Source organism: Magnolia sinica, chromosome 2 (genome assembly GCF_029962835.1).
Source record: "Magnolia sinica isolate HGM2019 chromosome 2, MsV1, whole genome shotgun sequence".
Lineage (NCBI taxonomy): Eukaryota > Viridiplantae > Streptophyta > Magnoliopsida > Magnoliales > Magnoliaceae > Magnolia > Magnolia sinica.
The window spans coordinates 100,935,185-100,961,044 of record NC_080574.1 but is presented as its reverse complement, the minus strand read 5'-3'; the positions used below and the strand labels follow the sequence as shown (position 1 = coordinate 100,961,044).

The 25,860-nt window shown below is 39.9% G+C and overlaps 1 protein-coding gene across 5 annotated transcripts; it reads left to right on the top strand.

Annotated features, from left to right (window-relative positions):
- The first annotated feature begins 1,101 nt into the window (after positions 1-1,101).
- LOC131237312 (uncharacterized) lies at positions 1,102-25,080 on the top strand. 5 transcript variants are annotated; one of them, XM_058235014.1, is made up of 11 exons: positions 1,102-1,205; positions 1,402-1,453; positions 3,186-3,245; positions 3,348-3,387; positions 5,483-5,658; positions 6,242-6,280; positions 6,502-6,588; positions 6,771-6,831; positions 22,427-22,551; positions 24,223-24,314; positions 24,807-25,080. In XM_058235014.1, the coding sequence occupies exons 2-11, from the start codon at positions 1,406-1,408 to the stop codon at positions 24,919-24,921; spliced, it is 843 nt and encodes a 280-aa protein (XP_058090997.1). In that variant the 5' UTR covers positions 1,102-1,205; positions 1,402-1,405; the 3' UTR covers positions 24,922-25,080. The 5 variants fall into 5 exon arrangements, with proteins under 5 accessions (XP_058090997.1, XP_058090999.1, XP_058091001.1 ...); XM_058235016.1 differs by lacking the exon at positions 1,102-1,205 and having other exon boundaries at positions 1,214-1,453; positions 6,502-6,576; XM_058235018.1 differs by lacking the exons at positions 1,102-1,205; positions 6,242-6,280 and having other exon boundaries at positions 1,214-1,453; positions 6,502-6,576.
- Positions 25,081-25,860: the final 780 nt, after the last annotated feature.

Here is a 25,860-nt window from a genome sequence, read left to right as displayed (position 1 = left end):
CTCAAAAAATCAGCTCGACTTGGCTCGAACTCAGCTTCAAACTGAGTCGAAATGGGGCTTTTTGAGTCGAGTTGAGCGAGCTAACCGAGCGAGCTCGGTTATTGTACACACCTACGTCATGCTGGCCCATGAGGTAGCCAGGGGGTGATGGAGTAGCTAGCTAAACAGTGGTATCCACACCGTCCATCCATTTTTCCAGCTCATTTTTGGATATTGGTCCAAAAAAGGTGGCAGATTTAAATCTTAGGTGGACCACACCACATGAAACAGTGGGATTTTAACGCTTACTATTGAAATTTTTTGGGGCTACAAAAAGCCCTGGATCAAACTGATATTTGTGTTTTCCCCTCCTCTAGGCTTGTGTGACCTTATCAAACAGATTGGATGGCAAATAAACATTACAGTGGGCCCTCGGGAAGTTTTTAACGGCAAACAATAAGTCAACACTGTTTTCCTGTGGTGTTGTCCCTGTGAGATTTGGATCTGCCTCATTTTATGGCTCTTACCTTAAAATAATATGGAAATATGGGTGGACGGCGTGGATAAAATAGATACATCATGGTGGGGTCACGGATCTTTTGACACCAGCTAGGTGGCTGGTGTCGGGGTCCATATCTAAACCACGTCCCTCCATCGGAAACGGATTGGCTACTCCACTGACACCAGCCAATGGCTGGTGGTCGGTGCTACGTGGGCGCCAACAAGATGTATGTTTTTCATCCGTGCCGTCCATCTATTTTTCTAGATCATCTTATGTATGAGAAAAGTTGATATTTGTTTTTTCCCTTCATTTGGGTCTCTATGACCTAATCAACGGACTGGATGTCAAATAAATAGTAGTGGGCCTTAGGAGGATTTTAATGGTGGATATCCAATCACTATTGTTTTCCTGTGGTGTGGTCTTGCTGAGATTTATATCCCTCTCATTTTTGGGATCAAGCCCTATAATGATCTTTAAAAATGGATTAACGGAATGGATGAAAAACAAACATCATGATGGCCCACAGAGCGCCTACCATCGGCCACCGGGCTGGTGGCAGGGGGAGTAGCCAATCCGTTTCCCCCTCCATAGGGGTTTACACGCAACTCGTGTGCCTTTTCGAAACCGTCTGTCGCGCCGTCCTTTATAAAAACGCAGGAAAATGGGAAAAACAGAAAAAGAAAAAGTCTTTACCTGAATCGGAGCTCGCCGGAAAGGGGCCGGAGGCGGAAAGTGAGAGAGAGAGAGAGAGAGCTTTCTCCAGGCCATTAAAAGAATAGAGTAAATTTTGAAAAGAAGGGAAGCTGTCTAGAAACCTTATTTCGTTTTGAATTGCTTGCTCGTCGTAGTTGTCGTCTTGAAATTTCTAGGCTTTTGATCTTCGATGATTTGAACCTTCTTCTTCTTGATTTCTCCGTCGTAGCCATGGCCGCACCTTTCTTCTCCACGCCTTTCCAGCCCTACGTCTACCAGGTATTTATTTATATACACATACTTCCACTTCTTTTCTGATGCAAACTCAAAACGGAAAGCAAATAAATCGATAAGAAGAGAAAGAGATTGCGGAAAAAGACCCAACAATCATCTAGCCGAATGCTGGAGATCACAAATGCAAGACTGTGAGCAAGCTCAACAGTCATCTAGTATTGAAATAGAGACCACTCCCCTTTCCTTCAATAGCTACAGTAGAGAAAATAAGAGAATTTCATAAAGAGAATATTAATTAGCTTGTAATAGGCCTATTTATAATCAAACCTTATAATCTGTTATAAAAGCTATAGGACCTAAAAATCTGCAAAAATAAGAAAACACCTAGATAACAAAGCATTCTAATTAAGAAAATGCCCAAAATAAGAAGTTACTTAGATAAGAAAATATCTAAAATTATTCCCCTGCCTAATATAAAGATATGAAAGAAATAGGAATTTTCCTAATATAGAGATTTGAAAGAAAAGAATAGTAGAGATGAGCTAAAAAAGAAAAGTGGGCATTTTCTTGTGCACAGGTGCAGAGTGTCGCATGAGATGCGGGCATTTTCTTCAAATCTAGATCAATTGGCATGTGTGGCCATTTGGTTATATCAATTATTTAATGCAAACCCGAATGGAAAAGCAAAGAAGTCAATAAGAAAAGAAAGAGATTGTGGGAAAAGACCAACAATCCTCTAGCCGAATCCTTTTCTGCTTTGTGTTTCTTCTTCTTCGTCTTCTTCTTCTTCTTCTTCTTCTTCTTACATTGCGATTTATTCAAAATCATTATGTTTATAGGTAGAACTGTATTGGTGAATTTGATCTTAGTTTCCGTTTGCAGTTAGGAAAGCCAGCAGTAATTTCTGCTTTTGTAGGAAGTTAGTGGATATTGTTTTCTCCAACTTTTCAACAACTCAATTGTTGGAAGTTGTGGGAGTCGCTTGGGTTTCCAGCGCAGTGGATATACGTAAATTGTCACCCACATGAACTCACGCAAGGAGATCATAGTAATTTCTTCACGAGCGAATTCAATCTTGGTTTCCTTTTGTAGTTAGGAAAGTAAGTAGTAATTTCTGCTTTGTAGGAAGTTGGTGGATACTGTTTTCTCCAACTCAACTTTTCAACAAATAAATTGGTGGAAGCTGTGGGAGTCACTATTGGGTTTTCAGTGCAGTGGATATCTGGAAACTGACACAAATGAATACATGCAAAGACACCGTGTAGTCAACACACACAAGAGAAGAAGGGATTCACTCATTAGCGAAACTGTGTTTTTGAAAAAAAAAAAAACATTTATAACTGATCAAATGTTTAAAGCTCCATATATTTTGGAAGATAATAGACCAAATTAAACATGTTTTATTGAAAAAACTTTTGGGGGCAATTTAAAAAATAGAAATTTCTGGTGACTCTCTGAAGTTCGGTGTAGCGTCGTACATCATGAAAAGTCTTATCTTCCTACCTTCTACACGCACCCCCATTGACTCAAATCCTTCCACCATCAGTGGTAGCATTTGGGGAACTTGTGTTGAATTTCCTGAGAAATTACTTGCATGAGTTAGAAATTTAGATTCCAAACTGTATAATGTGCCTTTCCAATTACAACTGCTGATAACATGAGCATGGAAACTAGGAAACATCAATGCTCTTCTATTTGAGTTCTTTATCAATGTTTACCTTCCTATGTCTATATGGTCTGTTTAAAGTAGAAACTGATCCCACGTTATGCTTTCCAGAGTCCGGAAGCAGCTTTTATACCTTTCCAAATATTGGGTGGAGAGGCTCAAATAGTTCAGGTATGTGCTTCATGATATAATTCTCACATAAGCTTTCTCTGTATTCTGGATTTCTGAACTCCCCTAAGTTCATAGCAATGATGCTGGTTATTCCATCAACAGATAATGTTAAAGTCACAAGAGAGGGTTACTGCAAAGCCTGGTATGTCCTATTGTTGACTGTTTTGTGATCTATGGAGCATGTGATTTGGTGAAAGCAATATGCTGTCTCTTTTCTTCTTTTTGACCAGTATGCAATATGCTGTCTACAGAGCTCATCTATTCTGTTTAATCATTTAGCTTCCTTAGAGCATTAATCTTGAGCTTTGGGGAGTGCAGATTCATTATTCTAGCTGCACTTTTGGTAATGGATCTATAAACAGCTGATAAATTTCAGTTTCTGTTACATGTAGCCAATTAGTATAGGTAATGGAGGGCCATGCACCATATAATGGTGTATGGTGATGGTATCTGATCCCGATGGTTCTTATGCTTGCAATTCCATAAGAAAGATGAATTGAAGAAGAAGTGTAGAAAGCTTATTGTTTTGGTATTCATTAGGTAAGCTTGACTTCCTAGAATAAACTCTTGATGGTATAGTTGGCTGTTTTCAGCTACACTTCCTGGAAAAAAAGGGAGAGACAATCCAAGAAGGAATTTACCGCCTGTATCAAAGAAGAGCATTCTGTAAAGGCAAGAGAAAAAAATGGAAGCAAATTGGTCAAATCGATGAAAAGTTCTATTTCTTTATATATATATATATATATATATATATATATATATCACCCAACCTCTGAGCACTTGAGGATCATGATATATGGAGAGCTTACTTATGGTCAATGAAGTGAAATAAATCAGAGTCAAGCACTAATCCTTCTAGGAATTGAATAACATTCACTGTTTCTTTCCCAGAAATCTATAACCTCTTAAGGTCTTGAAGAAACCTCACATCACAAATTATGCTGTTGCTCTCCAATTAAGGCATAGTATTAGTCAATTCCCATACCACCCTTGCCATATATAATGCTATGACATGGATTAATTTGCCGTTCAGCATCGGATGTGGGGCAACCAACCTTCTGAAGTGAGGTTATCCATAAGCTGTCATGTTAAATGAGAGTGCTGCACTCAAATTTTTTTGGCAGAACCTTCTAACAATGTATCGCTCCCACTTTGAGCTTGCACCCTCTCTCCTGTTTCCTAGATGTGGCAATATTCCAGCTTGAAAAGGTTCTGCGCTGGATTTTGAACTGCAGTATCACTTATTATAGTCCTATCGGGCCAGCGTAGTCAAAATTTATCATTTGCTCTGACTGGAGCCTGCCCATTGCCCGCCCTACTGTTTTCCAGGATTTTACACTTGCTAACATTTTGAATAGCTTCCTGCTCTAGCATTTCAGTCTACTACTTCCATTCATGCCTTTTGCTACTACAAGTTAGATTCTTCATGCTGCATACACAAGGCATTTGTTTAGAACAGTAAACTTCTTGGATGCCATGACAACCCGTAGACGACTGCATGGAAACTGCTTAAATGGGCAGGGTTTTATCTATGTCATGATCTCACATGTCTGTTCCATTATTACGACAAAGCAGATTTATTAGTTATTCTTAGGTTTTAATATTCACCTCATATACGTCATATGGAGGTTTTTACTCGCCGTATTATAGATTATATGCTCTAAAACATCTTTGAGACACTCTATGTTATTCCAAGGTGCCTAAGCGTTAGGGATCAAACTCGTTCAGAGGATAATTAAGCCCGCCATGATATGCTGATTGATGTCTTCTTTTGCCTGCATCTTACTTTTTTTAAAAACATATATAAGACAATTTTATTGACTATTTGACTTTGTGCACAACTCCATATGTAAAAGTCATGTTTGCTTAGGTGTATTGGATATGTGCATTTAAACTGGTATTTTCTCTTGTTGAAAAAATAAGGGCCTGTATGGAGACACTCGCACCAAAGGGCATTTTTGCAGAAGGGGGATTCAAACCTGCTTTTTCAATCGACTTGATGAAAACCAATTGGAGTGGTTTTATCGAGTTGGCATTTTAGCTCCCATTTTGTCGAGTGGAATGGTGAATCGGGGTTTGCAGATTGCATCGAAGCAAGCACAAAAAAAAACCCCAGTTTGGCTCAAAAAGGGGTTTACTTCTCAAACGCCCCTTTGGAGGGTGCGTCCAAATGGGCTCTAAGTCTGTCATGCTTCTATTGCTGGGAATGTACATTTGATGTTCGGAACACTGTCTAGGTTCCATGTGCTACATGTCTGGGTCTATTCAAATGGACAATATTTATGTCCCTGAAAATGGAGGCACCTGGCAATGGCTTTTTGGAAGGAGCATGACTAGCATAGCTCTTCTCAATCCTGGTCCACATGATGGATTTGTTGGAATTACTGCACCAGCTCTCGCAAGGATAATCCCGGTCTGTATTTACTAGCCGTCTGATTTTGTTTATTAATGGACAGCATTAACATATTCAATTCTCTTTCCAAGTTCTTTTTCTTGAACATGTAAATTTGCATGATTTCATCTTCCAAATTCAGTACTTCATTGTTGGGTCTGTTTGGGAATGAGGATATCAAAATGTGGAAGCCTCTTTTCTATGGAATAATCTGGAAAGCAAAACTATGAAAACGAAACCCCTTTTTGCTGTTTGGTTCTGGTTTAAGTTTTCCACGGGCAATATGCATGATTTCATTTTTTTTTTTTTTTTTTCTGTTTGGTGATCATTTTCCCCAGAGAATGGAAAACTAGTAAAGGAACAGTTCAGAAAAAGGTCAGATATACAAAGAACAGTTAAAAAAAGGCCAGATATTGGAGAGTTTTTTTCTTACTGCATGAATGGTTTTAAGGGTGTTTGCCATCTTTGGGGGGGGGGGGGGGGGGGATGATGGAAAACTAGTCCATAGAAACGGTTTCCTTTCCATGGTTTTTCCACGTTCCCAAGCAGCATCTTATTTTTACTACCCATGTTGCACACTTCTGATTCACTTATTCTTCTATAGATTGATCTGGCTACCTTTGGTGGAGAGATTTTATGCCAGGTAGAGCTGATTCATTCACATTGGTTGAACGCTCTTATTTGTATGATACTTCCAGGAATGTTTCTTTGATTTAGTCCTATAGATTATCTTTTTATTTTTCTCCCATGTTGCTTATTGTAAGCTTGTGATCCTTGTGTATAACATTGTTCCCGTGTTTCCTTTTTTGTTCATTTTCTTACAATGGGGGTGTACGCTTCACTTTGAAAAAATGGCTGTTGTAGCCAGATGCATTTCTTTGCTCCGTCAATGATGTTACAATTACCAACACACTTGATCAGAGAGCCCATAATGTCGTGGCAGGTGGAGAGGTGAGGATCTTGGTTGGTGCTGAATATTCTTTCTTTTGAATGATAAAATGGAGTTTTCCCGTCTCCAACTTCAGGAGAATCTTGACATTTATTATTCTTTTGCTTTCTTTTAATCAAGAGTCAGTTAATTGATTGTTTTTTTTTTCTATTCTATTCTGACTCCCAAGGTTGTGCTGATATAGGGAATTCTAAGACAGAAGCTTGTTGGTCGAGGGCTAGCATTCTTAGTTGCCGGTGGATCTGGTATGCATTTCATTTTTCAGTTCTAGATGCCAGTGGGATTTTCCTGATTTCATGATGCAGAATGTCAGAGTTAACTTTTTGTTGAATCTTTCCGCCATTTTGTCCTAATTTTAATCCTGTTGCTTCATTCTTGATTTCCCTTTTGTTTGAGGAATTCTCTGTTCTGATTTCTGAATGTCGGTAAAAGTTTAGTGTCCCGAGGTGCACAATCTCATGTATGTGGGACCATTGTTTTGTGATCAAACGATTGATCTTATGGGCTCACATGGCTGGGGAGACGCACAGACAATCTACTAGATTGGAAGATACTAACAATTTGATCAGTGTTCTAGTTCTCATAAAAATGTGGACTTGTTGCTGCACTTTTAATAACTGTCTCCTCGTAGGCCACTAAGAAGGGCTGGTAGTTTTTGGGGATCCCTGTCCACTTGGGGTTACATCAGATCAGTGGTCTGGATTACTAGATCATGGGTCCCTCTGGTATGGAATCCTGCTCCTCACCAAATAAGACAGTTACTGAGGTTCAGGAGCTGATAATCTCCCCCCCCTCTTTTTTTTTTAATTTTTTTTTAGAGTTCACTTTTTTTCACGGGCCTAGAACCAGTTTCATCCTCTGATTTCCAGACCTTACTCTTGGCAAATGTGCATGATGATATGATGATTTGTATTGTTCATTCATCACACCAATGAATAGGCCATAGAACGAAAATTATGGTGATTGGACAGTCCTAATGTTTGAAAAACCGGGTACACAAATCGCTAAAATCCGATCAATGATTGTTTACGGCATGTTTACATGGGTAGGATTAACCGATCATTTATGATTGATTTATCGAACATTTTGATGAACGAATGTTTTGAATAATCGTACACATGCCACATGTTTGGTATAAACTTGGGAGGATGAAAAGTTTATACTAGCAGGAAGATTGTATTGCCTCCCCTTTCTTACACTTTATTCCTTGACTTATGAGCGTACTTAAAAGCTTGTTTGGGCCAAAATGAAAACAATGAAAGGTCGCCTTCATTAAGTCAAGAAGAGGTGCATATGTGTATGCATGTATCTATTTGACCAACAGCAGTTTTATTTATTGAGGAAGAAATATATGCAGGAAAACAGAAAAGAGCATTGTCCTGTACCCCGAATGATGGTGAGGGCTGCATATGAATCAGATTATGTATCATTATCATTGTCGTCATCATTATAGCATGGTTCCAGCTATTTGTGGGTAGCTTGCAAATTCTGCTTCACCAAAATTTCCAAGGCCTATATTTGGTAAGTGAAAAAAAGCCTTCATATCCCTTCTCATGACCTCTATCAATGCCATCTTAGGTCTTTCTCATGACCTCCTTTTCAACCATCATCCCTCAGCAAAGTTCCCTTACCTGTTGGGAATGATTTTAAGAATAAATATATATGTGACTTAAAAATACTGAAACCTAAGACCTCAATGCTGAATGGAGACCCCTACCATTGAGCTATGGGCTAAAATCCATTGGTACTACAACAAATTTTTAAATGTGGCATGGTAGAATGCTCAGCCAGAATTATTGGCTTTTTTCTTTTGGGGCAGCATTCTGTCGAAGGGCCTGACCCTTTAGTGACATATGCCCCACAATTGGTGGCCAATGCATCCAAAACTTCCTCCGCCAGACATTCCTAACTATCCACTGGGTGTATTTCTTTTGTTGCAATTGGACAGTTGGGTAGTCACTTTCAAGCCATCTTTTTCAAGTGAATGATTGTTTGGCTAGGACTGTCCAATGAGACTTCTTTTGTGGTGTTGTCAATTCGGTGGGGATGAACTGTTAGAGTATTGATAGTAAGCTCCATCTGTATGGAATGATGGGCTGAATGAAGAAAAACTCTTAATTTGAACTAACAAGTAGATAAAAGTTGCAATGAAATAGTGGTTATTTTTGCCACATGGACATATGCATCAAGATCTATTTCTTCTGATGAGGACATCACGCGCACACGCGCACTCACCCCGCCCCCCTATGCACTACGCTAGAAGGAGGGCCCCACCGTCGATTTGGATCGATGACAATGTCCATGGAGGGCCTCCTACCTAGAAGACGAAGTTTTGATTCAAAAGAGTGGGCCCGTTAGTCAAGAAAAGCCCATCATTGGATCTCATGATCGTGGCTCACTAGTCAGATTGATTTCATATTTTAGGTTTTGCTTATTAATGTTATTTAGAACATCATGGATGCTTTATATTTCTTTGATTAGTTTTTATTTTGGTTTACTTTATTGCCAAGTAATAGGTTGCGCACATGGCGTGAGTTTTGGGGTATATGGTTTTCTTATAAATAAGCACCCTTTGTAGCTTTTTTTTAATTGATTGAAGATGAGTGGGCCCGTTAGTCAAGAAAAGCTCATCATTGGATCTTATGATCGTGGCCCACTAGTCAGATTGATTTCATATTTTAGGTTTTGCTTATTAATGTTATTTAGAACATCATGGATGCTTTATATTTCTTTGATTAGTTTTTATTTTGGTTTATTTTATCGCCAAGTAATAGGTTGCGCACATGGCGCGAGTTTTGGGGTATAGGGTTTTCTTATAAATAAGCACCCTTTGTAGCTTTTTTTTTTTTTTTTTAATTAATTGAAGATTAATAAAAATTCTGCGTTTTCCTACTCTCTGAGTTGTGAAGCCTAATTGGGTGCGAAGCCCTCCATTGAAGGGTTAGCTACCGTGGTGCGAAGCCATATCTATCCCGATTCAACCCCATCCATCGCCATCTCTACTACCCATTTTCTACCGTCTCTTCTTCTCATCTCACCCCATCATCTACACTTCGAATCAATCATCGATTGCAGCAATTCTCCTCCCAACAGCAGAATTTCAGAATCTGACCTTACAGGAGGGCTGAAACTTCGGTGGAGCACCACGCACAAACCGTACATCGGATCGAGCTGAGATTTGGGAGTTTTGGAGTCCATCCCTGGCCGACCAGGGCCAAGGTGGCATTTTTCTGAATAGTGGGCCCCACACACGTGCGGCCAAGATCACACGCATATGCGTCTGGGCCATTGTTGTTGTCCACGCGTGCGGTACTTCTCTGGTTCGTCTCTCTCTTCTCTTTCACTACGCTTTCACCCAAAATTCCTAAACCTAACCCTAAATTACTCAAATCTCCAATTTTATGCCCCTTTTCTTATCCTAGGGTTCCTTGATTTGAAATTGGTGAATCCCTTGGATTAGAGACTGATTACTATGCATGTGTGGATGATTATTTCTTATCTTTGAGTATCGTTTGGTTCATAATTTTTATTGATCCAGCCTTATCATGTGTAGGCCTGGACCCGCATAGATTCTCCTTAATTGAATGTTTGGACTTTCATGTGGGATATGGAATTTGTGTAATTGTTTATGAACTAACATGATCTTAAGCCTGAAATCTCGCATATCATATTTAATTTTCATGTCCTGCATCAAATTTGGTATCAAAGCCTAGGGTTCTTGTAGGGGAATTCATTACATGTTTAGGGTTTGGTTGTTTATGTCCATTACGCATCAATTCTCATCATATATGGCTGTTTAGAGGTCCATAAACCCAAACATAAGCTGCTGAAATTTTCTGTTATCCCCTTATTTGAATTATTTTAGAAATTAACTTAGTTTTCTATTTCTAGGTTTAGAAACTTTCCTTTTCTGTTTTTTAGAAACTAATTTTTTTGAAACTTTCTTAATCTGTTTTTAGAAACTAATTTCCTTTACTTTTTCCTTTTTAGAGACTAGTTTACTTTCCTTTTTCTTTTTTAGAAACTAACTTACTTTCTATTTTTAGAAACTTTCCTTTTTCTTTTTCTTTAGAAACTAGGTTGTTTTTTTTTTTTAAGAAACTTTTTAATTTGTTTTTTTTTAGAAGCTTTCCTAATTTGTTTCTTTAGAAACTTTCCTAATTTGTTTTTAGAAACTTTCCTTTTTCATTTTTAGAAACTAGGTTACTTTTCTTTAGAAACTTTCCTAATTTGTTTTTTATAGAAACTTTCCTAATTTGTTTCTTATAGAAACTTTCCTAATTTGTTTTTTATAGAAACTTTCCTTTTTCGTTTTTAGAAACTAGGTTGCTTTTTTTTAGAAACTTTCCTAACTTGTTTTAAAAACTTTCCTTTTTCGTTTTTAGAAACTAGGTTGTTTCTTTTAAAAAAAAAATAAAAAAATTCTTATATTTTGACAACTATATTGCTGAATTTTGGTTGGCACCCTACACTAAACATGGAACAATTGCAAGAGTCACTAAACAAGCTGTCCCAAAAGTTGGAGTTTATGATTAAGCGTTTGGAAATGGACCAATAATTAGAACAACTTGATGTGCGCATTACCCGACTAAAGACCATCGCTAGGACAAACCCCACCATTGGGGTAGATGTTGATAGACCAATGAATGGAGTTGGTGAAGGAATCAATTATGGGTGTGCACCCGTGCACCCACCCCATGAGAGACATCAAGACTACTATTTTGAGGGGTACGACATGTGTGGCCTTGTGGCTGGAGAGAGTGCACCAGACGCTAGTGTAGAGTTACCCACTGAGGCCATTCTGATAATGGATGAGTTACGTGATGTCTTTCCTGATGATCTACCAAATGAGTCTCCCCCTAAGAGGGATATAGAGCACACTGGAACATGGGACACCGTAATACCTACAGCTGGGTTTGCGTTTAATAGTTTTGTCGATAGGTCCACAGGTCTTAGTCCTTATAAAGTCGTTACTATTTATAAACCTGGAAAACCTATTGATCGTGTCCCTATGTCACTGTCCCATAGGGTGTCAGAGCCTGCAGAGTCTTTTGCGCATCACATTCATTCATGATATCAAGAAATCAGGCAGAAGATCACTACTAGTAATGAACATTACAAATTTTCTGCAAACCAACATAAACATTTCAAAGAATTCAATATTGGGAACTCTGTGATAGTCCGCATCTGGCCTGAACGGTACCCTCCGGGGGCCGTTCGTAAGTTACATGCGCGTAGCGCTGGACCCCTCAAAATTATAAAACAAAACGGTCTCAATGCATATGAGGTAGATCTTCCATCTTCTATGGGAATTAGTTTCACATTCAACGTGGAGGATCTAGTTACTTTTCAGGGGACCACTAATACTTTGTCTGGCCCTTCGCCTACCCGTCCTCATTCCCCATATTTATCCCTTAAACCATGGCCCCTTCCCGACCCATTTTCCCAGCCTCTACCTCCCATACCCACTCTTCCTGACCTTTCTTCCCAGCCTCTACCTCACATATCTACCATTCCCGACTCATTTTCCCAGCCTCTACGTCTCATACTTACCTGTCCCGACCCATTTTCCCAGCCTCTACCTCCCATACCTACTTGTCCTGACCCATTTTTTCAGCCTCTACGTCTCATACCTACCCTTCCTAATCCATTTTTCCAGCCTCTACCTCCCATACCTACCCGTCCTGACCCATCTTCCCAGCCTCTACCACCCATACCTATCCTTGCCGACCCATTTTTCCAGCCTCTACCTCCCATACCTAACCTTCACACACCCAAAAAGGAAATAGAGGATATCCTGGACCATCAGATAGTTTCAACGTCGGACGGCAGGTTTCAGAAGTACCTGGTTAAATGGAAGTCACGCCCAGCTTCAGATAGCATGTGGCTCACTGAGGAGGAGCTTTAGAGACTTGATACTGACATCCTGGAGCGGTTCAGGAGTTTTATTTCGCCAGTGGCGAAATCTTCGCAGCCGGGGAGAATTGATGGGGACATCACGCGCACAAGCGCACTCACGCCGCCCCCTACGCACGTACGCCAGAAGGAGGGCCTCACCGTTGATCTGGATCGATGATGACGTCTAGGGTGGGCTTCCTACCTAAAAGATGAAGTTTTGATTCAAAAGAGTGGGCACGTTAGTCAAGAAAAGCCTATCATTGGATTTCATGATCGTGGCCCGCTAGTCAGATTGATTTCATATTTTAGGTTTTGCTTATTAATGTTATTTAGAACATCATGGACGCTTTAGATTTCTTTGATTAGTTTTTATTTTGGTTTACTTCATCGCTAAGTAATAGGTTGTGCACATGGCGCAAGTTTTGGGGTAAAGGGTTTTCTTATAAATAGGCACCTCTTGTAGCTTTTTTTAAAATTGATTGAAGATTAATAAAAATTCTGCGTTTTCCTAGTCTCTGAGTTGTGAAGCCTAATTGGGTGCGAAACCCTCCCTTCATAGAAGGGTTAGCTACCGTGTTGCGAAGCCACATCTATCCCGATTCACCCCCATCCATCGCCATCTCTACTACCCATCTTCTACCATCCCTTCTTCTTATCTCACCCCATCATCTACACTTCAAATCAATTATCTATTGCAGTAATTCTCCTCCCCACAACAGAATTTCAGAATCTGGCCCTACAGGAGGGTTGAAACTTCGGCAGAGCACCACGCACAAACCGTATATCGGATCGAGTTGAGATTTGGGGGTTTTGGAGTCTATCCCTGGCTGACTAGGGCCAAGGGGGCCTTTTTCTGAATAGTGGGCCCCACACGTGCGGCCGAGATCACACGCATGCGCGTCTGGGCCATTGTTATTGTCCACGCGTGCGGTACTTTTCTGGTTCGTCTGTTTCCTCTATTTCACTCCGCTTTCACCCAAAATCCCTAAACCTAACCCTAAATTACTCAAATCTTCAATTTTATGCCCCTTTTCTTACCCTAGGGTTCCTTGATTTGAAATTGGTGAATCCCTTGGATTAGGGACTGATTACTATGCATGTGTGGATGATTATTTCTTATCTTTGAGTATCGTTTGGTTTATAATTTTTATTGATCCAGCCCTATTATGTGTAGGCCTGGACCCGTATAGATTCCCCTTAATTGAATGTTTGGACTTTCATGTGGGATATGGAATTTGTGTAATTGTTTCTGAACTAACGTGATCTTAAGCCTGAAATCTCACATATCATATTTAATTTTCATGTCCTGCATCACCTTCCCTTTGTTCGAACTCTTCAGCTACCAATTTGGCTTTGAATTTAACTATTGTATGGTGAGTTGGTTTCATCAAATTCTCTATGTTGCTTCACATGATGGTATGGATTACGTCCTCTTTCTTTCTTCCATCTGGGATCACACCGTGAGGAAATAGCTTCTTTAAAAGTAGAGAGGGATTCCCTTCAATCATATGTAATTGAAAGTCATGATCAAAATCCTTTCATTTATTAGCCCTCTTTTGCTGTATTTGAGGTCCCCACTAGTGCTCTTTCCATTCCATGGAATCGTTTTATGGCAAGGTCATTAAATTCGAAGTTTGGTAATGAAGTTGTCGAAATGGGCAAAAAATTACCATGGAGTCATGGTGCATTTTGATTTTTGAACCACATGATAGTTTTCGATCAGTTCCAACCTTCCAGGAGATTTTGGCATGATTTTGTCAAAAGTATATGAGCAAATATGGAGTTGATTCAATCGAAATTTGTTTATCTGTTTGCCCATTTTTTAAAGTTCTTTCCATGGAATTGTTTCATTGTGTAAGGTCTGGTTGATTAGGCTGATTTTCAGTATGTAACTTTCCCAGTTTCTTTTCATTTTAGTCTGAGTGGTCAACTGATCAGACTTTGGAGCATTTCCTAATGAAAGCCATATACATAGAAGGAGGCAAAGTGCACTTGATCACATGAGATGGATGAACGGCTTCATGGCTCATGTGCCAATGTGGCACATATCCCATCTGGTACATTCATCATGTGTGGGTGGCCATAAAAATGTCCTGGAACAAAATCAAGTCAATGCATGCATTTGAATAGTCTGCTGGTAAATTTCTTAAACTGTCCATTTCTATTTTAAATGTTTAAGGCCACCTAATGAGTAGATGAGATCGACCTAATTTTTGGGCCAAGAAATCTAAATGGTGGACTCATCTAATGGGCAGTTTGGATCTCTTTCATGAGCAGTCACTGTTATAAAACTTGCTACATTTAAAAACGTGAATTAATTGCGAATTTGAGAAAAAAAAGTTTTCTTTCCGGATAAAATAAGGCTCTTTGTAAAAGCTGTGTTCAATTCTTGGGATGCTGGATGACAAAAATTTATTAAAAAGCAAAAGGATTAAAAATACAAGGAAAAGCCATTGGAGAAGGATGAGGAGAGTAAAAGGAAAAGGTGTTTGGGGAGAGAAACTAGGAGAGAGACTTTGAAAGGGAAAACCGTCGGAAACTCTGGAGGTGTCCATTCGGACTGGAATTGCGGAGCTCTTTCTAGTGAAGCAAATGCGCATTCAGAGAGAGATGAGGGCGAAAAAGCTGGTTGGTTGAAAGAAACATCGCCTGGAACCATGTTGAATTTGGGCCTGTTAGTGCTTTTGACATTATTCGTGGTTGTCTTCCTCGAAGGATGGCTCCCGATTAAGGAAGGCCGAAGAAGTTATGGAAGTGTGTATCTCTCGCGATCGGGAAACTTTCCAATATCGTGGATTTGCTTTCATTTGTATGAGCTTGGAGGAAGAGGCGGAGAGAGCAATCGAGATGCTACACGGTGAGAGTTTTGGTGGAAAGAAACTCAAAGTCCAATGGGCTCATTTCGATCCTGCGGTAAAAAACAGGGAAAGGAAAATGAAGAATATCTCCAAAAGTGCAAATGCTCCAAAGAGCGGACAAAATCCCATGGCCAATCAAAGCGGAAAGACTTTTCCTATGGTAGGAAGCACAACATCTTATCATGACTTGTGGGTGCGCAACTACATGAATTGAAGGAAGCTGCTGATGTTGGGCCCAAAATGTCTAAGGAGGCAAATTCTCATGCTTATTGTAAGGAGAGGGATGATTAGAATATCCCGAAGTGGATTTGGTTAGAAAAGTTGTTGGGGGGGGGGGGGGGTGGTGGGTTTAGAAGATTCATATAAATCCGCAAGTCATCGAGAAATATTTGCATGCGTTGTAGTCCTTGATCGTGGAAACAACATCCATTCAACACTCCCTCAAAGCCGAGATCGTTGCTTTGTAAGAGACAACTCCAGAATATTAACAAAGGTATGCTATCTTCAATTTGGGGAAATAAAAATTTTGATTCGGTTGAGCTAAGTGCCTTTAGCACCGCACGATTTTAGTTGCTTGGAACACTGACATCAGGAAAAAGATAGACAATTTCACTGGCTCGTCCCTTTCCATCGTTTTTCAACACGTTTCTTCTGATTTTCTTTGGACTTTCATTGCGGTTTACGACCCCTGCCATTCTAACCTACGTGATCAACTGTGGCAAGAGCTCTCATCTGTCAAGTAGAAATCGAATCTCCCATGGTGTTTAGGTGGTGATTTCAATGTAGTGCGGTTTTCCTTAGGGGGGTCATGTAACTAGCAGTATGCAGAAGTTTGCTAACTTGGTAGTTGCTCATGAGCTAATCGATCTTCCGCTAGGGGGTGCGAAATTCACATGGTCCAACAACCAATCTAACCCTGTCATGTTGCATTTGGAAATATTTTCGGTGTCGCAAGACTAGCTTGATAGATTCCCTTTAGTCAACCAAAGGGTTCTTTTGAGAGCCATCTCTGATCACAGGCCGGTTGTTTTGGAAGTGTCAGATGCAAATTGGGGCCTTGAGCCATTTAGGTTTGAGGTAGCTTGGTTAGAAATTGAAGACTTCAAGAAATTTGTTACGGAATGGTGGTCCTTTGAAGTGACTGGTTAGGTTAGCTACAGGCTCAAGATGTTGAAAGAAAAGATCAGAATCTGGAAAAGAGAGGTCCTAGGTGCTAGAGAAGCTGAAATTGAATTCATTTTATTGAAGATTCATGATTTTGATGTTAAGGAAGAGGTCAGCTTTTTGACGGAGGAAGATATGGTCGAAAGATTAAAGTTGAAAGACTGACATACCTCCTCTAGAGATGAGGAAATTAAATAGTGACAACGATCTAGAGCTTTGTGGCTAAAATAAGGGGATACAAATATGGGATTCTTTCATAATATAGCAAGCGCTCGTGCTAGAGTTAACGAAATTAGTAGCTTAGTGGTGAATGGTTCTAGAACCTTGGACAAAGAGAAGATTTGTGATTATGTTGTTCAATATTATAAAAGACTGCTCTCTTGTGATGATTGGCACATGCTAAGATTAAATAACATTGAGTTCCCTCGTCTCTTAGTTGAGGATGTTGCCTCTCTAAGGTGCCTATATCTGAAGAAGAAGTTAACGCGGCCTTATATTCCATGTGTGGAGATAAGGCACATGGCCCCATTGTATTCTCAATGTTGTTTTTTCAAAAGTTCTAGTCGATGATCAAAGCTGATGAGTTGAGATTTATATAGATGTTGTCTTTTTAAAGATCTTGGTGCCACCTTTATAGCTCTTATCCCCAAGATCGAAGGAGAAGATCTGCTGACGGATTTTTGCTCCATTAACGTAATCGGAAGCTTGTACAAAATCATGGCCAAGGTTCTTGCTCTAAGATTTAGAAAAGTTCTTTCCGCACTCATTTCAGAAAATCAAGGAGCCTTCATCTCGAGAAGGTAGATTTTGTACATTGCCTTATAGCTCATGAACTAATTGGTTCAAGGCACCATCAAGGAAAATGCGGAGTGGTTTGTAAGCTTGATATTGAGAAGGCCTACGATTATGTCATTGGAAATTTTTAGACTATATGCTAGAGGCTTGGATGTGGCTCCAAATGGAGAGATTGGATTCAATTATGTGTTCAATCTCCATCTTACTCTATTCTAATCAATGGGTCTCCCTTTGGTTTCTTTAAGGCTTCTCGCAGTAGTAGATAAGGTGATTCTCTCTTCTTATCTTTTTGTCGTCATTAGGGAAGCATTTAGTATGATGCTCCACAAAGTTGAGGAAAATGGCTTAATTAATGGTTTTAAGGTAGCAGATGCAGGAGTGCTGGTTAGTCATCTCCAATATGCGGATGATAGAATTCTATTCTGCGACGTTAATGTTGCTGTGGTCAATAACCTTCGTAGGATAGTTCTTTGCTTTGAAGTGGTTTTGGGCCTTAAATGTTTCTGAATGTGAATGTTGGGAATACATGTGGATTGCGAGGAGCTTCGTCAGTTAGCGAACGTGTTTTGGTGGCAAAGCGGTTCTTTCCCCTCTTCTTATCTTGGGCTGCCTCTTTGCATTAGGAAATCAACCAAACACCTTTGGGACAGGGCAATTGAAAGAATTGAAAGAAATTTGTCATCTTGGAGGCATCAATATCTTTCATTCGAGGGTCGGCTAATTGTCATCAAATCGTCTTTTTCCAATATGCCCATATATTTTACGTCTCTCTTCAACTGTCCCAAGTCGGTTTTGGAAAGACTCGATAAATTGCGAAGATACTTCTTGTGTAAGGGAACTGAGGACAAGATGAAGTTCAATTTACTCAATTGGAACGATGTTTGTAAGCCTATTAACAAAGGTAGGGCCGGGTTGGGCCCTTATGAATGTTGCTCTTCTTAGCTAATGACATTGGAGATTTGTTTCGAAAGTGGGGAAGTTGTGAAGGGAACCCGTAGTGTCCAAATACCGTATTCAACTGGGTGATTGGAGCATCAAATCCTCCTCTCTTCCCAGTCTCTCATGTCTGGAAGGTGATTGTTTCTACTGAACCTATAGTGGTGTTTCCTTTTCTCTCGAGAAAGGAAATTGTATTCGCTTTTGGGTAGAAATTTGGTGCGGAGATAGGCCGTTGCAAGACCTCTTCCCAAGTCTAGCTAATATAGCCCTGGATTGCTTCATTTATGTTAACCAATGCCATACCTTGGTTGGAGGAATTTGACGGACGATAAACTTGAATATTTCCTCCGCCTCCTAGATCACTTGAAGCTTGTGTGGCCGCAACCCCTTGAAGATGATTCCATGGTGTGGAACGCTCATAGCTCGGGCACCTTTTTGGTCCGGTGTTTTTGTAGTTTGATTTCTAAACCATCTTGTTCTTCATCCTTTCCGTTTTGATATTGGTTGTATGAGGCTCCTCTGAGGATTGCGGCATTTGTTTGGCTTGTGGGGAGAAAAGAGTGTTCACCATAGACAATCTCCAAAGAAGGTCCTTTATCCTCCCAAACATTTGTTTGATGTGCATGGGAGATACGGAGTCGATCAATCATCTTTTCATCCATTGTCCCTTCGCTAGGAAATTTTGGGAGCATTTTCTTCTTCAATTCCATATAGCTTGTATGATGCCGAGGTTAGTTGACCATCTCTTATGGGCTTGGCATGGAGGGGCGGAGGGTGGAGCTCGGAAAATTATTTGGAGGCTACTTGCAATGGGAATTCTATGATTTATTTGGAAAGCTCGGAACGACCATTGTTTTTCAAAACAAGAAATCTTTTGTCGAAGACGTTATTTTCTTGGTGAAAAATGTTGTTTCAGAGTGGGCCACATATGTAAAAGCGACAAAGTTTGCTAATCTTTCTTCCTGGTTTTGTCCTAGTTCCGGGATGTATTCTTTCCCTGCCGTTGGCGGGCTTTTCTAATAAATTTCTAGTTCTCTAAAAAAATAAAAAATAAAAAATCTTGGGATGTTGTTATTCATCTCCACCACCATCATCATAGCCTTGTTTGACTCCCAACTATTACGCTTAAGAATCCTCTTTGACCAATCAATCCTAAGTAGGGGGGCAATGAGCTGGGTCTTGGATGGGCTAGGCTAGGCCCACTTAAGACCCAAGGCCTGAGCCCAACCTAGCACTCAACACCCAAAGCCTAAGCCTGGTATGGGCCTAGCACAACAGGACCGAACTTGGCCCTGGTTCGACCCAACCTGACTCGCTTGACTCAAAAATTGATAAAATCTCTATTTACCACTAGAATACTAATGATCTATCCATCTATTAAGTGAGTCCCACATGCACAAAGAAATAGACATTTTAGAGGAATGAAACTAACAATCTACATTGACCAGGTGTACATTTATGGTGTAGGATTAGAATGACGTATTTGATAGATGGATAGGTCTACAAATATTTGATAGAAAGTACATTGACCAGGTGTAGGATTAGAATGACATATTTGTAGATCTATCTATTTATCAAGTGAGTCCCACATTCTGAGTTGCCTAACTGAGGATTAGAATGACATATTTGTAGGATACAACACATGTACATTTGAGGTTGGGTCAGACTAGGTCAGTTCAGGCTAGATGACTTTAGCCTTGAGCCCAAGCTCGACATGAAAATTGATTAGGCTGTGCATATGTGTTGCCTAACCGAGGATTAGAATGGCATATTTGTGGGAAACAACGCATTTGGGTTGGACTAGCCAATTTAGGTTAGATGACTGGACCCAAAGCTCGACTTGAAAATTGATTGGTCCGTGCATGTGAGGCTCAAGCTCGGCCCACGGACTAGGCTAGTAGGTCCAAGCCCGGCCTGAAAATTGATTGGGCCATGAATGCAAGGTTCAAGCTTGGCCCGCAAGCTAGGCTAGTAGGTCCAAGCCCAGTCCAAAGCTGGTTTGGTGGGCTACCTAGCCCATTGCCACCCTTAATCCTAAGGACGTGGATTAGCTACTGACGGGTTGAGTAGCTAGATTCGCTACTGAAGTGACGTCATCAAGTTCTATGAGCCCTACTATGATGTATGTGTTGTATCCACGCCATCCATTCATTTGGAGAGATCATAGAAAACAGTGGGGACAGTGACACCCAACGTTGAAACCTTCTTAGGGTCCACCATGATGTTTATTTGAGATCCAATCTGTTAATAGTTAACACAGACATGGACAAAGGGAAAACACAATTATCAGCTTGATCGAAAACTTCTGTGGCCCCCAAGCAGTTTTTTATGGTAGGCGTTCAATTCCTGCTGTTTTCTATGGTGAGGTCCACTTGAGCTTTGAATATGCCTCATTTTTGTTTCATGCCGTAAAATGATCTCTCAAAATGGATGGACGGTATGGATACAACACATATTATGGTGGGCCCCACAGAACTTGGTGATGTCACTTCAGTAGCAAGATCGGTACTGCCATTGTCAGTAGCTAATCTGTGTCGTAATCCTAAGGCCCTATCCTTTGCAAGTGAACAAGCTATAACCCTTCTCGCCACCAATGATGCCATAATGGGTGTTGTATCTATTCAAGGACAAATCGTTTCATATGGTTAGTATTTTTTATGCATATTCATGAGGAAAAAGAATGCATTAGTCATCCACTTTCTCATGAATATGAAAAAAAAACTAATGTTGATATTTCACGTGATCAATTGTATTAGGTGTATCTATAAGTGGCTGTATAAATGCATCATTCATAATCAAGTTCTCAACATCAACCCTTTGCCCATATACATGCATTCATTTACATAATTCAAAAATGAAAAACCTTTTGCACATTTACATGTATTCATCTCTATAAAAGAAAACAAAATGTTCAGAAAATGTCCGGCACGACCCTCAATATCTATAAATTATCATCATGGCCCAATCTCTCGCCACTTGCTGCAGCACCATCATTCTCATCATCACTAATATTAATATCAATGTTAGCACCATGTTCTTCAGAATTTGATGTTGAAGCAAATTCTTCTTCCTCCCAATTTTGGTTTTCCCTTTACTTCTAATTGTGAGTTTTTCTCCGTCACTCGATTCTTCGACATTATGTATAATTGGAACTCTTCCAACAACAGACATAACCTCTTCTTGTTGTTTATTGTCACTAGAATTTGTGTCCAACAATTTCTTGAACTTCTCCACCACGTCATCATCGACTTGTGAACCCGTTGCTACATTCTTCTTTGTTAGAGCAAGGATGTTTCATTCAAAACACACCTCCCCAATAGCTCTTCCCACAAAAGTTGCATCTGAGGTGAGTGCTAGTGTTTTCATCTACTTTGGAATATTAATCCCCCACATGGTCATTATCTTCTTCACCGGCTTGAACAATCAGGACAAGCTTGGAACCAAGAGAAAAATAGAACAAAAAGACATTCTTAGGACAAAGACCAAATATTTACCCAAAAAAAAGCACAGAAATCTTCAAGATAAAGAAGAATCTTGAAGTAAAGAAAAAGAAAAAGACAAAATATTGAGTTTTTCAACATATTTAACCTAAAAGGACGACAAAGGAAAGAGTGAAGAATATATAACTATTTAAATATACAATCTCAATGTTTTCTTCTAGTTTTTCTAGTTTTTTAAAGCTTACAAACTCCAAATCTCTCTCCCTCTCTCTCTCTCTCTCTCTCTCTCTCTCTCTCTCTCTCTCTCGGTGATTGTGTCAGACTGAATCGTGCCATTCAGATATGAATTCTACGATTTAGTCTCAAATGTGATTTGCATATACAATCTAAATCATACACCCATGTGATATGAGTTGAATAGTATTATTTGTATTGTGGACCATGTGATTTAGATAACATTGCTCATGATGATATTGGACCTACTTTTTACTCAATCGTGCCCATTCCGATACCATTTGGACATATGCTTTAATTTAGCGTACATTCTTTCCCGCCTAGTGTTGCTAGATGCCAAGATGAGGATTTTAATTGGTGCTTTCATGAAGCTGTGTCCACTTGATGCGTGTTAAACTAGTGCAAGTAGTTGCAAATATGATCGATTCTTGAATGTAGCTACTCAGATTTATTTTCAGTCATAAAATTTCTAAGCTCACTTTGGGAGCTCTTCTGCATTTCATCTGTGCTAGTTGTGCAAAAGAATCTTGACGTGGGAGAAGTGCTGGTTGTCGATGCATCCTGCATCGTTGCACTGACGGGTACAATTGATTTCCAGGTCAAATACTCTGGTCCCATGAGATGGGTGGTCTTTGGGGTGAGTTATGTCTCTCTCTTTGTTTTTTGTTTTTTTCCTGCTTGTTATTCTTGAAATTCCATTTCTTAAGGCTTTTGCTTAGACCAATGTCCATAAGAAATTGTTCTAGGGAGATAGCTGGTTATGCTGCTATGTTGGAAAATGACTGGTCATTTAGCCTGTGTTGCATTGTGGGACCCCAACAGTCCAAGTGGCATAATTTTTGAAGTTTTATGAGCTTCCAAATCCTTTCATATGGTGAGTATCGGCAATTTCATGAGCCTTTTTTTTTTCCTTCTCAAACTAAATGACATGGCCAGAACTTTGAGGCGCTAATTGCTGGTTCTGCTGCTTTTATCGTCCAAGCTATAATATCAGTCATACCCTTTTGCTTCGAAAGTGATGAACATGTGTCCTGAAGTTGCTGACATGGCCAGAATCTTGTGGTGCTAAACCATTTTTTATGCTTCTCTAGCCTCCAATCCAGTTATAAGTTTTAGCCTTCATTTCGGAAGTGGTAAACATGTTCCCTGAAGCTGGTTGGTTTCAGGTGTTTTGTTACTTTTGAAATATTTAGAATACAGGTGCCTATCTTTTTGATGGAATTGATGGAACATAAAAAAACTTTCTTTAAAAATCACAAATATTCGTGTTGTTTCTTTGGAAAACTATTGTTACTTGGAAGAATCATTTAATTAGATATTCACAGGTCGTTCATAAATATTCTGGTTTGTCATGCTGTTCCCTGAATTTCAGTCTCTGGACCAGTTTTTAGTTTTTCATTTGTGCCAGCTTAAAACTAACAAATAATATGAGGTTAGCCAGCCCCACATGTGCCCTCTCTATACTCGCTTGTATGTGCGGCACATGTGCCAATTTGGTTTGTCTGGAACATCTGAGACATGAATAAGTTGGGGCCCATCATCCAGATCTAGCATAAAAATCAGGCCAATGCGCATATCTGCGGGTGCCTTGTCTATTTTGAATGTGCAATGCTGGCAAGTTCTTTAGAACTGTCCACTTATTTTGGACACTTGTGGCCTGTCTTCATGGTGTGGCCCACCTTAGTAATGGCTCAGCTGTCTCACACGCATTCTAGGTTGGCAAGTGTAGAGCATGTGGGGCACTGGGGCTAGGAAACCCACATAAATTATGGCACCTGATTTCTATGTAATTCTGTTAAAGCATATTATCTGCCAGGCTATGCATGAATTGTTATTGTTTGTCAATGAACAGTTTGCATTATGATGAATGGATCTCTCCGGCAAAGAATCCAACATGGCACACCTGTAAGAGATATGCTATGTTCATCAGTTTGGGTGCACTGTGATCATTCCCTGGCCAATAAATCAGACTGGTGCGCTAATCAGGTGGGCCTACCTAACTTGTATGGGAAAAAAATAGATGGTTGGGGGTCTTGGGGCATATGCTCAAAGTACACCCCACCTAGCGTCTGGCCAGGTTGGAATGTGTTCCACAAAGGCCCTTGTCATCTCAAGTGAGCGTAATGTACTAAGCACAAGGCCCCATATGTTGCCCTTTTTCATTTGATCTTTGAACCTTATTCTCACTATCATTGGCCTTTTCTTTTCTTTTTTATTGTGTGCGCGCCTTAAGACTGACCATATGATAGTCTCTGAGTCTCTCTGGTAGTTGATTCCATATTCTCAATTCTTCAGCTTGATCTTTCAGGGTGACAATCTTCAGACGGGTGTTCTAACGGGACCCGGCATTGTCTTTGTTCAGAGCTTACCCTTCCATCGATTTTCTCAGCGAGTTGCAAGGCAGGTGTTTATTTTATTTTGTTTTGTTTTATTTTATTTATCAGGTGCTGAGGCTATATATACAATGCTTAACCCAAGAAAATATATGGTACACTTGGATTTTCAGTTTTTGCAAGTGGGGCCTATCATTCTGTGACTCAAGCCACTGATGGTGGGCCTCACTGTGCATGGCCCTTGTACCAAAAAATTCCTAGATTTGAAGATTGTTGGATGTGCAGCTTTGCTGCATTTTCATTAATGACCGTCTGTTTGCTAGTGACTAATTGGAGGGATGAGATCTCACCATAGTGGAGATTTCCATGGGTACCATCAGCTGCAGGTCTCATCATATCAACTATTTCAGTTATGAATTGAAAACCCAAGTTCACTGTGGATAATCTTGGGCGAAGCATTGTATAATTACATGTAGATATGCACATTTGACCATAATACACAATACCTGAGGTGCTCCGTTCACTTCCTACTGATGACATGGATCTTTCTGATTTACAGAGCCATCACATCGCCAAGCATGAGGGAAAATCCAAAATTCATAATTCAGATTGTGATATTCTTCTTTCTTGCTTATGTTATGATTGTATCGTCATTGATCTTAACTGATGTTTGAATTTTCTCTTTTTTTTATCCTTCCATTCCCTTTCCTGAACTTCCTTGACCCAATTTCCATTCTTTTGCCTTCCATTGGTTGCAAATCTGACTTCTTTCACACTGTAGGAAAGAGTGTTCATATCTGGTTTTAAGTTTTAAAGATGCAAAAGCAGAACTACGGAGAAATGTCCCAAAGGTTTTAATTCAGTGAAAATTGGTTGTATTGTGATCTAAAATGCTCTCTCTCTCTCTCTCTCTCTCTCTCTCTCTCTCTCTCTCACCAGAGTTGAGTTTTATTGCATGGGCTACTCACAGTGAGGCCCATGATAACTGAATCCTTTTTCCACAGTTTGATTAGACATCTGACTTGTGCACATTGTTCTCCTAAAATGTCGAACGTTTGCTGCTGTTCGCTTTACAATACATAGAAATGTCCACCAGTTGGATTGGGTAGGTTACTTTGGGTTATAATCCATCCAGTGTGTCCCACTATTTCAGTGTTTCCATGTGTACAGCGAAAGCAAATGAGGAGTTTCTCGGTCAAGGAGAAACTTAACCCTCATTTCATTAGCATAAGCAAGATTTACAAAAATGTATATACAAAGCCTAAACACAAAAAATACAAATGCCCCCGATTGGATGCATGGTCATTGTTATTTGAGTTGGCATTTTAACACCAATTTTGTTGGGTGGGAGATGGGATGGGGGCTTGCAAAGTGCATCAAAATCCAAAGCGTAACAGGATTTTTTTTTTTTTTTTTTTTTTTTGAAGGGGATCAAACCAGTGTTAGGCCTCAAATGCCCCAGGATGTCCAAACATGCCCTTGCATGTATATGCTTCTTTCAACCTTCTAGCACCATGCAGGTGTTAGACTTTATATATAATGTTAACACTTATCGAAGTCCCATGTTTCAAACAAACACAACTATTTCCACAAAAGGTGGTGAGATGACATCT

Bases quoted from the DNA above. Each gene is read 5' to 3' on its own strand.
- LOC131237312 (XM_058235014.1), top strand. From the start codon at position 1,406: ATGGCCGCACCTTTCTTCTCCACGCCTTTCCAGCCCTACGTCTACCAG. The intron at 3,388-5,482 runs GTATGTCCTATT...AACACTGTCTAG, and splicing joins GAGGGTTACTGCAAAGCCTG to GTTCCATGTGCTACATGTCT. The intron at 22,552-24,222 runs GTGAGTTATGTC...TTGATCTTTCAG, and splicing joins TGAGATGGGTGGTCTTTGGG to GGTGACAATCTTCAGACGGG.